The sequence below is a fragment of the Physeter macrocephalus genome, chromosome 19 (assembly GCF_002837175.3).
Source record: "Physeter macrocephalus isolate SW-GA chromosome 19, ASM283717v5, whole genome shotgun sequence".
NCBI classification, from domain to species: domain Eukaryota; kingdom Metazoa; phylum Chordata; class Mammalia; order Artiodactyla; family Physeteridae; genus Physeter; species Physeter macrocephalus.
In genome coordinates, this window is record NC_041232.1 from 62,843,435 (window position 1) to 62,858,536 (window position 15,102).

The 15,102-nt window shown below is 50.8% G+C and overlaps 1 protein-coding gene across 5 annotated transcripts in view; it reads left to right on the top strand.

Moving 5' to 3' along the window:
• CTIF (cap binding complex dependent translation initiation factor) overlaps positions 1–15,102 on the top strand; it is a 145,815-nt gene that overhangs the window by 30,128 nt on the left and 100,585 nt on the right. For all 5 annotated transcript variants that reach the window (XM_028480315.2, XM_028480316.2, XM_028480319.2 and 2 more), the window contains 3 exons: positions 5,453–5,526; positions 6,765–6,869; positions 13,381–13,456. In XM_028480315.2, the coding sequence (XP_028336116.1) occupies positions 5,453–5,526; positions 6,765–6,869; positions 13,381–13,456 (255 nt within the window). The remainder of the gene's footprint in view (positions 1–5,452; positions 5,527–6,764; positions 6,870–13,380; positions 13,457–15,102) is intronic.

A 15,102-nucleotide genomic window follows, 5' to 3' on the forward strand; every position in this document is an offset into this window, starting at 1 on the left:
GAGGACCTTATGCCAAGTGAAGTAAGCCAGTCACAAAAAGACAAATACTGTGTGATTCCACTTGTATGAAGTACTGAGAGTTGTCAAAATCATAGAGACAGAAGATAGGATAGTGGTTGCCAGGGCTGGGGGGAGCAGAAATGGGGAGTTGGTATTTAATGGGTATACGCTTTCAGTTTTACAAGATGAAAGGAGTTATGGGAATGGATGGTGGTGATGGTTACACAATACTATAAATATATTTAGTACCACTGAACTGTACACTTAAAATGGTTAAGATGGTAAATTTTATGTTATGTGCATTTTACTACAATAAAAATTTTTTGAAAAAAAAATACAAACTTACTTGGGGAGATTAACATCCTTGTGGGTATAAGAGAGTGATGACTAAGCAATGGTCCACTCCCCGTAAGCTGAATTTGTAAGTGCCAGAGTGAGTTGTGTATTTAAAGGATCAGGGGTTAGGGAGAGACTTCGTGTTACTATCCTGAAGGAGGAAGTGAACTTCACTCCAGGTGAGGTCTCAGACGTGTGCTTTGGAAGCAAGGTTTAGTTTGTTTGTTTGAGTTTTTTCCTTGACCTTTGCTTTAGAAGTCATTTTAAAATGCTATACCTATTGGTAATCATCTTTGAGGCCTGGGAAGGGTGTTGTGAACAAGCCACTTAACATCTCAGGAGGGTGGGGGCCTGTCTCCTAGATAGAAAGTGAGTCTCTCTAGCCACCTGCAATTTCAAAGTGGCATTTGAAGCAAGCAGGGCACCAGGAGTTGGGATGGGTAGGGTGATGAGACAACTCAAAGAAGGAAGGGAGGGAGGGGCTGATCCTAGAAGATTGTAAATTGTGCCATAATTGATTAGTGATGTCTGCCCCTGGTGAGAGAGGGTGTGGTGGCAGCACACGTGCCAATCAGAAGAAACCCATCTACAGGATATGGCGCTTCACTTTCGGAGATCTCTTTATTTAAATATGAAGAATCTGAAGTCCAAATTGGTGAAGTAACTTCGCTGAGGTCACATGGCTCATTATGGCAACGTGTTTAAGGAAGACAGTGAAGGTCTCTTGAAGTGTTTGTCAACTCAGCAGACACTTCCTGGGCACTGAGCATAGAGTGCTGGGGCACCTGGAGAGGTCCCTGCCATCCCAGGTCCATGCCTTGGAGCAGGAGAGAGTGACGGTAAGACCGAGTGAGAACTGCCGCCCATGGGCTCCGCGGCCACAGGTCACCCACGCGGGTGCTAAGTTCAGGACAGAGGGAGGTGACTGCAGTTTGGGAGGTCGGAGGAGTTTTCTGGAGCCAAGCGCTGAAGGATGGGGCATGTCTGGAGGGAGCAGGAGAGGAGCAAGGCCGAGACGAGAGGTCACGGTCAATGGTGAAGGGGATTATGGGGAAGCGGAACTGGACAGGTGTGGGGAAGACCCAGGTGCACACAGGTGGTACCACATGGAGAAGCTTCTGGCCCCGAGTGACTGTGGTTGATTCACAGGAAGATTGTGGGAGGTGTCAGGGCATCATGAGAAAGTTCCCAGCCACTTAGAGCCTGAGTGACCTAAGGCTTCAGGCTGGTGGTGCCAGAGGGAGGGCCCAGTGCTCATTTTATGGATGCAGCCCAGGCAGGTTACGTGACATCCGAGGTCACGCTCTGGGCGCCTCTCTCTGCCATTAGCCCTTTGTTCCCTCAGCCTCCCCTGAATGCTCCCCTCCTCTCCCCACCCCCTCCTTATCTCCTGCCTGGTGTCTGAGCACTTGGGCCCCTTCTGCTGGGAGGCTGGGCCTCAACCTTTCTACTGGCCAGTTTGTGTTCCTTTTCCTTCAGACCGATTAGAAGCCAGAAACTACCCTCAAACTGCTGTCTCTCTGGGAAGTAGGTTGGTTTCTACCTTGAGGGATTGGTGAGTCAGGGTGGGCTGAGTAGGATGCAGTGAGCAAGAAGAGCTTGCTGGTCGCCTCTGCCCGACCTGAAGAAAATGAGAACTAAAAACAAAACCAAACCCCCAAGTCATGGGGCTTCTTTGCCAAGGCGCCGGGTGTCTCTGGTCGCTGCGGGAGGGAGAGGCAGGTTGCTGAGCCTCGTTTGGGGTTATTTCTAGCCGGGTTCTCAGTGCCTTGTATGTGGGCGGCGCTCAGTAAGTGCAGAATCTAAACACACACATACACCCTCATGCCTTTTCTCTTTTCACCAGTGTCCATGTGGGCTCTGCTCGGTAGGCTCTGGGGTGATGTTGGCCGTGGTCTCCGGCTGGGGGCGCACAGGAAGGACAGCACGTGGGGCTCTTCATGGGCCGTCTCTGGGGAGATGGTGTGGGGAGGTCAGAGACTAGCTGAGCCAGCCTGGGTCTGAGCTTGTCTGTTTGCAGGAGGTGGGACGCCGGGGCCCTCTGGTGCTTGATGTGGCTGAAGGACATGAGACGGTCACAGGGGGGTTGTCTGCTGGCTGTGGGAAGTGGGGACGTGATGAACTGCCCTCACAAAGGGGTTTGTGGAGGTGATGGATGGTTGATCACCGTTATCAGTTTGCTAGGGCTGCTTGATTTAGGACGTTTGACCACGAACTGGGTGACTTAGAACAACAGAAATGTATTGTCATCTCATAGTTCTGGAGGCCAAAAGACTGAAATCGAGGTGTCGGCAGAGCCATGATCCCTGGGAAGGAGCTAGGAAAGGATCTGTCCAGGCCTCTCTCCCAGCTTCTGGAAGTTCCTTGGCCTGTGGCAGCATAACTCCGTTCTTCACCTGGCGTTCTCCCTCTGCGTGCATCTGTCACTGGGTCCAAATTTCCTCTTTTTATAGAGACCGGTTATAGTGGATTAGGGCCCACTCTCATCTTAACTAATTACATCTGCAATGAGCCTGTTACCTGATACATTCTGAGGGACTGGGGGTTAGGACTTCAGCGTACGAATAATGGTGGTGGCGGGTGTCGGGGTGGGGGCGGTGATGACACAATTGAACCCATGACCATCACTGAGGAGCACTTGTGAGGCCCCTAGTAGGCCCTTGACCAGGACTGAGAGTGGGTGATGTTGAAAACCACTGACTTGCCCACCTGGGGGCACCTTGACAAGCTGCCAGGCTCCCTGTGCAAACCCAGGAGGCCTTAAAGTTACCCAGAATGCCTTATTGTATCCTGCCAGGATCCCTTTCCACATACTGGCCCTTTTTCCCAGATGACCCCTTCCCTCCTTTTCCCTCTGCTCTCCTGATCACCATGAATCCCTACTCTGGGGGAGTCCTTCCCTACTTCTCAGGAAATTTGCCTGTGCTTTGGTCCTACTGTGGCACCTTGAAAGCAGTGCACATTTCACACTGTATTGTAATTATTTATTACGTGTGTGTCATCCCACACCATTCTTTGCAGGCATAACCTGTGACTTCTCCACTTTTGTGTCTTCAGTGTCTGCCCAGGGCCAGGCCTATGGAAAGATCTCAAAGGAAGATTGCCCAGTGTATGAGCTAGTGGATCTGAGGAATGACAGGTCCAGGGACAGATCATCATAAAAATAAAGACTGGGGATGCTACCAGGAATCTAACCAGAAGGTCATAACATACACAGAAGAAGGTGTACATACCGTGCGCGTACAGTTCAATGGATTTCCACAAGCTGAATACACCTGTGTAACCAGCACCTAGAGTAAGAGCAGGCATTACCAGCCCCCCAGCACCCTCCTGGGGCCCGCTTCTGGTTACTGTCTGAATTCCATCTCCATAGATTAGTTTGCCTGTTCTTGAACTTTATATAAAATTGAATTGTAGAGCTGGTACTCTTATATCTAGATTCTTTTGTTCTACTTTATGTTTGTGGGATTCATTTATGGCATTACATGTTGTTTTAGTTTATTCTGACTGTTGTGTAATATTCCAGTATGAGAACACACCACGATTAATTTGCCTGCTCGACTGTTGGTAGGCATTTGGGTGGTTTCCAGTTTGGAGCTCTCCTGAGTAGTGCTGCTCCGTACTTCTGTGCTGTGTAATACTGGTGAACGTCTGTGCACATTTCGGCTGTGTTTGTACTTGGGAGTGGAGTCCTGAGTTATAAGGCATGCACATAGTCAGCTTCAGTGGAGGTGGAAGTATTGTTTTTAAAGACTGTGGTGATGAAAAGCAGACTGTGGGGGTCATGATGTTACTGAACCAAACTTGGGTCCGCTTGCCCACACACAGTAAAGCCAATCTACTGACTCCAGGTTGTGGTGAAGGAAAGTGCAGCGTTTATTGCAGGACGCCAAGCAAGGAGTCCAGTCAGCTTAGTGCTTAAAAGGCCCAAAGTCCTCGAAGGCTTTCAGGGAAAGGTTTTTAAAGACAGGGTGAGGGAGGAGGGTTATGGGATGTGTGATCAGCTCTTGGGCATTCTTCTGATTAGTTGGTGGTGAGGTAATTAGGAGTCAACATTACCAACCTCTGGTTCCAACCCATCTGGGGTCTATGTGCTTGTGGTCGGCATGCAGCTAACTTCTTCCACCTGGTGGGGGTTTCAGTATCTGCAAAACAGCTCAAAGGACATGGCTCAGAATATTACCTATAGCCCTTGAGGAGGAACTAGATGTCCTTGCCTTTGTTTAATGGCTAAACTATTATTATTTTTGTCTTGCTTGTCTGTTTTCCTTTGCTTCTGCATTTTCTCACTTCTCTGATTACGTTTACTCTTTGGAACTTGGGGAAGGTTTAGGAGGCTGAAGTTTTCCTTCAGGTAGAGGACATGGGAGGGGTAGGGTCTGTTCTGGGGAGGCCCCAGAGGGTCCTGGTCAGTTACAGTGAGGGATGGGTGGCATCAGAAGTGAAGATAGGGATCTGGAGAACTTGTTGCAGAGATCACCAGCCAAGGGCAAAGAAGCCAGATCCTAGAAGCTGGGTCAAGTAGAGCATTTTCTGTCTATGGAATGAATCATGTAGGAAACAACAAAGGATGAAGACCGGAGCTAGCTGACTTAGACAAGTTCCATCGCTGGAGTTGTTGGTCAATGGGGGCTTCTTGGTGCCACCTGATTTCGGGGTGTGGGGCTTAACTCCAAAGGAAGTCAACCTCCCAACACAGACCTTCCAGTGTGCCTGGCTCTGCATAGCCCCTGCCTGGGAAGAAGCTGCTGCCATCAGGCTGGCAGTGGTGGTGGCAGCTCACTAGTATAGAGGCTTTGAGGAGAGAGCCTCGGGCTGGAACAGCAGAGCCCTGGCTGCCCTGTACCTGACCACACAGCTCTGTCAAACACCAGCAAAGTGAGGGCCCAAGCCTGGGGGAGGCCAGGGGTCCCCCTGACTCGTACTGGGTACACCAGCCAGGACACTCACTCCAGTGGCTCACTCCAGCCTCCAAGCTGCCCAGGATGACCAACCGAGGGGGATGGCGGGGAAGGGGGCCCTCTGCAACCCTCTCTGGGATTGGGCCTTCCACCCATTTGTTCCATGTCCTGGCCGGGCAAATAATGCCACCCCTTTCATCCTCCATCTCTTCCAGAATGGCAGCAAAGACACCTCTCTGGACATGCTGGGCACAGATATCTGGGCTGCCAACACCTTTGATTCCTTCAGGTGAGCTCCTCTTCCTCTTGTTGTGGTGTGTGGCTCTGGCTGGGACCCCAGTTTACTGGTCCTTATGCCCTGAGGGGCCTTTGGGGATTGACTTATTGTTGAGAGTTCATTGATCAAGAAGTGGAGAGAAAGACAGGAAGGGTGAAGTAGAAAGGATGAGGCTGGAGGAAGGAGGTCAGAGAGAGAAGGAAGGAAAATGGTGGTGGGGGAATGGCATGTGGCAGATGTTAGGCAGGCTGTGTTAGAGCTGAGGACGGACAGCTGTGGCTGCACACCCCACCCCTCCCACCAGAGGTTATGGAAGGCGGGGGCTGGGGGGTGCGGAGAGGGGTCCAGAGGAAAGGAAGAACTGTCAGTGCTTCAGACTCTAGAAGCTTCCTGACGGGCCAAGTTGGAATGGCAAGTATTGGCCAGGCTTCCTCAGGACGTGGGGATGGTGCCCCTGAAGGGTTTGCTGATGGGCTCTCCTGTCATGGTGTCCACTCCTTTGGAGAGTGATGGCCTCAGACCATGGATGGTGGTGGCCCTTTAGCTCAGCTCTGCCCTGGCCCTGGAGCTGGCCAACTCTGGCTGTGCTCCAGGCTCACCCTGGCTCTGGCTCAGGCTTGCCCAGCCTGGAAGCGCCGTGGGTCTCCTGAGACTCGTACTTGGGGGACCTGGCCTCCTGCTTCCCCAACTGACACACTCTCCCCAGGCTTTCCAGTGTTTTAGGCGGACCACTGTAGAGCGAGCACCAGGCCCACACTTGTGTTTTTTTTGTTTTTTTGCGGTACGCGGGCCTCTCACTGTTGTGGCCTCTCCCTTTGCGGAGCACAGGCTCCGAACACGCAGGCCCAGCGGCCATGGCTCACGGACCCAGCTGCTCCGCGGCATGTGGGATCTTCCCGGACCGGGGCACGAACTCGTGTCCCCTGCATCGGCAGGCAGACTCTCAACCACTGCGCCACTAGGGAAGCCCAACACACTTGTGTTTTATAGGCATCTATTATCATACAGCAGGGTTGAAGAGAGGGGAAGGCTACACAGGCAGGCACTTGCCCTGTTGTCTGTAAGCACAGAGCTGACATTTCAGGCTCCATTCTCAGTGAGGGTCCCTGCCTGACCCCTGCCTGTGGCCCGTGGGCACTCCTTCTTCCTGCCCACCTCTTTCTGAGATTCCCTGCCTGGGGTGTGCCGGGGTGTCTCATCCCCATTAGTAACTGGGCTTGTCACATTTCTCACCCTCCCTCGCCCTCTAGTGGTGCCACCTGGGACCTGCAGCCTGAAAAGCTGGACTTCACCCAGTTCCACCGGAAGCTCCGACACACGCCCAAGCAGCCCCTGCCACACATCGACCGTGAAGGGTAAGGGGCAGCGGGGGACTCTCACCTAGGGGCTGGTGAGGTGAGGGACAGCTGTGGCTATACCGGGACCGAGAGGGGCCTTTCCTTGGGCACGCTGATGTCCAGAGGCTCAATGGCTCAGATCTGCAGGTTCGCTGGCCTCTCTCCAGGATCCCTCCATCCTTCACTGCCCAGCCCCCTCCAGCCACACTGCCTGCTCCCCTTCCTGACCACTCACAGTGGCCCTGCTCGCCACTAGTCTAGAGCAGTGGGTCTCACCGTGATAAGAACAGGGACCACTGGGTCCACCCCCAGAGTCTCTGATTCAGGAGGCCTGGGGTGGGGCCTGAGAATTTGCAGTTTTCACAAGTTCTCAGGAACTGCTGATGCTGCTGGCCCAGGGACCCCACTTTAAGAACCACTGGGGTAGTGGTTGCTTTTACTCGGTCGTCTCACTCTTTGCTTAGTTCATGCATCAGTGTTTACTTTCCCCTTTAGAGATGGTGTCAGGGCCTGGGCTGACCTCCGGACAAGAATGTGACTCCAGCCACACACAGGGGTGTGAGACAGATGGTTTCTTTTCTTCCTTCCTTCCTTTCTTTCTCCCTCCCTCCCTCCCTTTCTTCCTTTTAAGATAATTTTTACTGAGGTAGAATTCACATAACATAAAATTAACCATTTTAAGGTATTCAACTCTGTGGCATTTAGTACATTTATAATGTTGCGTAACCACCACATCTATCTAGTTCCAAAACACTTTCAACACCCCAGTATAAAACCCATACCCATTAAGCAGTTATTCCCATTTTCCTGCACCCCTACCCCTGGCAACCACTAATTTGCTTTCTGTTTCTATGAATTTATCTATTCTGGAGATATCTATCTATACCTATCGATCTATCTCTATATAGATATATAGGTATAGATATCTGGAGGTATATATATATATACCTGTATATCTGGAATTCCATATATATATACGTGTGTATATATGGAATCATATGTGGTCTTTGTGTTGGGTCTCTGTCACTCGGCATAATATTTTTGAGGCTCATCCACGCTGTAGCTTATTATATCAGTACTTCAATCCTTTTCATAGCTGAATAACATTCCATTGTTTATCCATCTATCTTCTGATGGATATTTGCGTTGTTCCCATCCTTTGGCTACCGTGAATAATGCTGTTATGAACATTCATGTATAAGTATTTGTTTGACTCTCTGTTTTCAATTCTTTCGGGGTCTTTGACTGGGAGTGGAATTGTTGGGTCACATGGCTAATTACTGACACCAGTTCTGATGTGTGTGTATTTTTTTCCCAAAATCCACAAGCAATTCTTCAACACTAGCTGGGTGTCCTGTAATTCAATTCAATTCTGACAGTGTCTCCCTGGATACAGCACCAGATACCAGGAGAAGTCCAGGTACCAGCAGAAAAGTCCAGGTTGCTACTTGTGCTTCTGATCAACTGGCTATAAATCAGAGGTTCCCACAACCTTTCCTGGAGTTTGATTAATTTGCTTGAGCAGCTCACAGAAGTCAGGAAATATTTTACTTACTTGATTACAGTTTATCATGTAAGGATATAACTCAGGAACAGCCAGATGGAAGAGATGCATAGGACACAGTATGGGGAAAGAGGTGCAGAATTTCCATGCTCTCTCTGGGTGCACCATTCTCCCTGTATCTCCACGTGTTCACCAACCCAGAAGCTCGCCAAACCCCGTCCTTTTGGGTTTTTAGACAGGCCTCACTACATAGGCATAATTGATTAAATCATTGGTTATTGTTGATTGATTCAATCTCCAGCCCCTCTCCCCTCCCTGGAAATCTGAGGTTGGGGATAAAAGTTCTTACCCTTCTACCACAGGGTTGGTTCCCCTGGCAACCAGCTCTGATCCTCAGGTGACCTAGGGACTTTCCAAATTTCACCTCATTAACATTACAAAAGACACCTTGATCACTCTCCACTTAGGTAATTCCAGAGATGCTAGGAGCTCTTTGCCAAGACTGGAGGTGAAGATCAGATATATCTTATTAGAAATCACAGTATCACACATGGCAATTCTGTGTTTTAGCTTTATGAGGAACAGCTAAACTGTTTTCCACAGCAGCTGAATATTTTACATTCCCAGCAGCGATACCCAGGGGATCCGATTTTTCCACATCCTCGCCAGCACTCGCTCTTTTCCATTCTTTTCTTTTAATCATACTCATGGCTTTTATTTTTCCTTCCAGCCCTTCCCTGCCCGCCCTTGTCTCCCTGTCACTTCAAGCTAAAATGTAGCTGATATTATGGGCTACATTCCTGCATCTCACCTGTCCCGCTGCTAACTGCCCACCCCACCCACACCCAGTGGTCACCCTCCTCTTGACAGCAGTGGTTTCACTGCGATGTAAGTGTGACAAGCTGGGAGGGAGAAGCTCGCATCCTCATTTCAAAAATGAGAGGAACGAAGCTCCGAGAGGCACAGTAACCCGCCCAAGTGGCAGACCTGTGATTTGAGCCCTTCTGACGCCATCCAGTGCTCAGGCTCAAGGATACAAGAGTATCCTTGAATTGGCTTAATCCCCTTAAAATTTTATGTAAAATTATGTGCACGTGTACATTTGGGGGGGCAGGGGCCCATCACTCATATCAGACTTTCCCAGGGGACCCCATCTTCTCCCCATACCTCCTTTTTCCACTGTCCTGCCCCTGCCTGTGAGGGTTCTGTCCAAACTCTTGGGATGGTTTTTTTCGAGTAGAGAGAGGAGATGCCCTTGAACATGGAGCCATCCTGTTAGGGGGAGGTAGCGCAAAGCAGAGTCGCAACCACGGGGCTCCCTTGGCCCTGCCTCACACCCGTCCACCCACTCACCGCGCCCTCAACCCTCTCACTCAGCAGCACTGGGGCCATTTTCCCCCTGAGCTGCTTGGCTGTGCAGGGCTGTGCCCTCCACACTTCTGAGTTTAGGAAAGCTGACCTTTGCTCAGCAGGTCAAGTTCAGGAGCTGCTTTTCTGCAGAAGCGATGCTCCCTATCTGCCCTGTGGTGGGAGCCAGTTGGAGCTTGCGGTGTGCCATGGGAAAGGGAGGAGCATTTTGCACTTCTGAAGCCCAGTCACGAGTCCTGCTGGGTCCCCAAATGGTGAGGAACACACACACACACACACACACACACACACACACACACACACACACACACACACACACACTGCATACAATACGGTCCCAGAATGATAATAATAATGCCCAGAAGCATTATTTCTATTCACTCTACTGTTAAAAAGAGACATGAACCCATTCATGAATGAGACGATGCATACACATTCAGAGAGTACACAGTGTAAAATAAGGGCCAGGTGTGCAGTTACATAAAGTGAATGCGGCAGGCAGGGGTAGAGAAGTGAGCAGCATGGGGGATGAACTGTCTGCGGAAGCCTTCTGGAGAGAGGTGGCATTTCCCTGGGAAGCGCCCACCTCTCCTTTGTCCCCTGGGGGCACATGGATGGCAAAACCAGTGGGGAAACTGAGGCCCAAAGGACAGAAGTGACGACACTGCCTCAAGGACTGAAGGTGTCCACTGGGGAGCAAGTGATGAAGTCACGCTTTCCGAAGGCGTCTGCACCAGTTCACGCAAATTAACGTCCTAACAGAGCACAATGTGGCAATAGCGACAAATGACTATCCAGGGAAGGAAAGGTTCCCCTTGTGCTGAGGGCCTTTGTCCCTTCTGGAGCCAGAGGAACTGGCCACACCTGCTCACCGCCAGGCTCACTCACTCAGAGGAGCCGGCCAGATTTGCTGACAGCCCCCCGGGGTCTCCCATAGACACCTGGCTCTCTGACCAAATCCCATCTCTCCTGGGTTCCTGGGGAGTTTGGGTGCAGCGTCCTGTGGCCACCTTGTGGCTACGCCAAGAACTGTGTCACCCTTGGAGTCCGGCCTTTCTGGGGATGGACTCCACATGCCCAGCCACGGCAGCAGCCCTTGGAAGTAGGGTACCACTCGGTTGCCAAGGCTTCCCGCAGCCCGTGTTTCCACGGAGGGACAGAAATCAGAGGAGGCTGTTACCTTGGAAACCCTGTTGGCAGCAGTGACTCAGCTGGTCTGTAGCAACCTTCTGCCCTTGGAACCTGCCTGCCATGCCTCCAGGGAGTCCCGAGCCCCTGACAGGGCGTGCCTAGGGGGACAGCAGCCCTCCTTGCCGACCCCAGGGGCTGATGAGGTGAGACTGAAAGGCTGTGCCATGATGTGCTAGGCTGGTGCCCGAGGGTGGTTGGAGCCAGAGGTGTGTGTTACATGTTCACATGACCTGGGGGAGGGGTGTCAGCCCCAGAGTCCCCGGTTCCCTCCTCCCCCACTGCCCCGGCACGCAGGGAGCACAGATGACTGTGCCCAGTTGGTGTCTTCACGGGCCAGCCTGTCTCTACCAGGCAGACGTGTTAGTTGAAAGGCAGCTGGATGTTTCCAGACCTCTCCATCTCCTCTGCAGCCCTGCACATCACCACCAGGCTGGAGGCTGAAGAGGCAAGAGGTCCCCTTACACCCCTCCCACCCCATCTCCACCGGCCAGAACCCAAGCTGTGCTCCCAACCCTGGCCTTCCAGCGCCATCTTGCCCCTTGGCCCCTTCCCCCACCCGTCTCCAGCCGCAAGAACCCTGCCCTCCTTGCTGGCAACACGCTTGCGCTTAGCCCCAGGCCTTTGCCCTGCTGCCCTCTGCCTGGGACGCTCTCCAAGATTCTCTGCTGGACCATCGCACGTCCCACCTCCCCCGCCTCCACCCCAGGCTATTCTAGATGCTGCTCCTCTGGGTCCTGCCGCGTCCTCGCTTGCCACAGAGCACGGCCACCGTGCTGTGACACGGAGGGCCCAGCCCAAGCCGGAGCCCCCAGGGACACAAGCGTGTGTTGAACGGGGCGTAGATCCTATCCCCCACGCCTTCCCCCAAGCTGTGCTGCGTTTTGTAGCCACCCCGTTTCTCTTCCTTGGAGTTGCAGGGTGCCTCTGTGCACGGGACTTTCATAGCACTTATCTCATGCTGCCCCCTACTGGTGCTCAGGTTCACTGCCCTGTAGATGGGCTTAGGACTCCTTGGCTGAGAGCTCTGAGCTGTCTGAGGGCAGGAACCACGTGGCATTTATTTTCCACGACTCCAGGAAAAGTTGACAGGTCCAAAAACACAAGAGAGGCTTGGCAAATATTTGATCAAATGAACTAATTACTCTGAAATTTGAGAGTTGCATTAACTCTGGAACTGGAAAATGCTGCCACCAACCCATCAGGTAGCCCTCACCACACCTGGGCCAATAATAATAACAATACATAGTAGTAATAGTGACTAATACTTACTGTACGCTGTGCATACACCAGTCCCGGTTCTAACCGCTTGCCTGTATTATCTAAAACTCACCACAGCTTAGGGAGGTAGGAGCTGTTATTATCTTCACTTCAACAGATGAGGAATCTAGAGGCCCAGAAAAACTGAGTAACTTGCATGAGGCTGTGTTGGCTCTAGAATCTATGCTATTAATCAGTCACTGCACTGCTGCCCTGCCCCAGTAACAATAACAACAAAGACAGTAAATATAACAGTCCTACTAGCACTAATATATTTACCTTATTATTTGTTTTGTTATAATTTTACTGAATTATTGCCTGTATTTACCATGATAATATATTTTCTACATATACCTTTATTATAGCGTTTACTGTATGCTGGGCACAGGTCTAAGCACTTCAATATATTAACTAATTTAATCCTCCAACCACCTTGTGATGTTAGGCGCTAGTAATTATCCCCATTTTACAAATGAGGAAACTGAGTTACAGAGAGGGAAAGTGACTTGAGCAGGGTCACCCAGTTAGTAAGTGATGCCACTGGGGTTCCAAGCCCTGCAGTTCCAGGGTCTGCACCCTCAAATATGTGGAAGATGTGGGCCTTTGCCAGTGAATTGGGGTCAGCACCTCTGGTCTGAAGGTGTGCCCGCCCACAGAGGACATGAAGACAAAGCATCGGCCTCTGAGCGGGCTTGCTGGACTGGCAAAGTCAGGCCCGGGAGGGAGGAAGCCCTATTGGGGGCCTGTGTGACTTTGAGAAAGTTGCTCGATCTCTCTGTTCATTTGTTTTCCCCTTGGTGTAACCGGACAAAATAATGGGTTTTTGCAGGATCTGTGATATGCTTTGGGGTGTTCATTGGCAAGGAGCTTAACTTCTTTGCCTGGAAAGGTCAAGGGGAACTCTGGTATCCTTCACCTCCCTAGGGATGGATACCTTGTTAGTGCCTCTGCCCCACCCCAGGTCCCACATTCCTGCCTGCACAGAGTCCTTTGTCCTCAAGGAAGGGCCTGTGTTGCAGGCCTGAGGGAGGAGGGCACTTCTCCAGGGCCATTTCCCCCAGGTGGGACAGGCTGATTCTTCGGCCTTGAGGGAGAGTAGGACCTGCAGGTGGTGTCTCCTGACCACCCCTGCTCTTCCTGCTTGATGGGCCTGGACGGGATGCATGAATGAGCTGTCCTTTCAATGTTGTTATGTCTTTTCTGGTCCAGGTGTGGAAAAGGGAAGCTGGAAGATGGGGATGGAATCAACCTGAATGACATCGAGAAGGTCCTCCCAGCCTGGCAGGTAAGTGCAGGGGCAGAGTCTCCAACAGCACCCCTCCCCATGCCCTCGGCCTGGTCAGGGCCTAAACTCTCCCACCGGCCCCTTGTTCCTGCAGGCTGGATGTACTGCAGTGGTAGGTGGGCCGGGGTGGGTACCTGCCTTGGTGCAGAGTGTCCCACTGTGATGTGTGTGTGGCAGCCTGTGCTCAGCTGTGCCACAGGTGCTGGTGGCAGACCTGACGTGGATGAAATGGCCCATGCACTGGCAACTCAGCAAACTGGGAAGCTTTTGTCCCTTGACCTGAAATGTCTGAGGTGAGGCAACCTGCAGCATGCTCCGGTGGGACTGGCAGGGCTGTCATGGTTTCAAATGTGGTCAGGGCTATTTTTAGGCCTTTGAAAAGTGGAGTTGTCCTGCCAGCCTCCAGGTGTCTGCTGTGCTTCCTGGTTTTGTCATTGATTGGACTCCTTTCCCTGAATCGGGCCGGGCTTCAGGACAAGAGGATTTACTCAGCAAAGAGACAGCAAACCTAGGTCCCTAGATGCTTCTGGTGCTGGGCTTTGGGCAGAAGCCGTAGGAGTGTAGTTGCTTCCGGGAATGAGGCTAGGCCTCCTGCAGAGGAGGGGAGCAGCAAACCCTCCTCCATGACAGATCCTGCCCCGCGTGACCTGCCACGCACTGCACTCACCACATCACGCTTTCCTCTCTCTTCCCAGTCTGTCTGGCTATGTCAGCTGCATCCATTCTTCTCTTCCAGCTCCCTGCAGGACTTTTTGGTTGAGTGTTTATGCCTTGGGCCTATTAATGGGAGGCAATGGAATGAACAGTCAAGGCCTCAGAAATCTGACTGGGATGTGACTTGGGCTGGTTTTTCCTTGTGTTTCTTCCACTTGGAGTTTATTGAGCTTCTTGCATCTGTAGGTTTATAGTGTAGGTTTATATCAAATTTGGAAAAATTTCAGCCATTATCTTCCTCACCTCCCCCAGAACCCACCCTCTGCAATTCCAATTATATGCACGCCGTGCTTCTTCATATTTTCCCATGGTTCACCAAAGCTCTGCTTTTTTTTTAGTCTTTTTTTCTGTTTCATTTTGGATAGTTTCTATTGCTCTGTCTTCAAGTTCACTAATCTTTTCTTGCAGTGTCTAATCTACTGTTAATCCTGTCCTGTATATTTTTCATTTCAGATATTATATTGTTCATCTCTAGAAGTTCAGTTATGGATTTTTTGGGGGGGTATTTATCTTCCATTTCTCTCCTCTTCATGCTCATGCTTTCTCCTATCTTCTTGAGCATATGGAATATTTTATAGTTGCTGTTTTAATGTCCTTCTCTACTAATTCTGTCATCCATGTCATTTCACAGTCTGTTTCTGTTAACTGATTTTTCTCTTGGGTATGGGTTGTGTTTTTCCTTGCATGCTTGGTAATTTTATATTAGATGCAAGATATTAGGAATTTTAGGGTGTTGGATATTATTATTATTAATGAAAATATTTTGAACTTTATTCCAGAACACAGTTAAGTTACTTCAAGAGTTTGATCCTTTCAAGGCTTGCTTTTTAAGCTTTGTTAGGTGGGAAGCCTTTAGAGCAAAGTTTGCTCCACTACTGGATCAATAGCCTTCTGAAGTTGCCACTCAGTGCTTTATGTCCTAGGAAGTATTT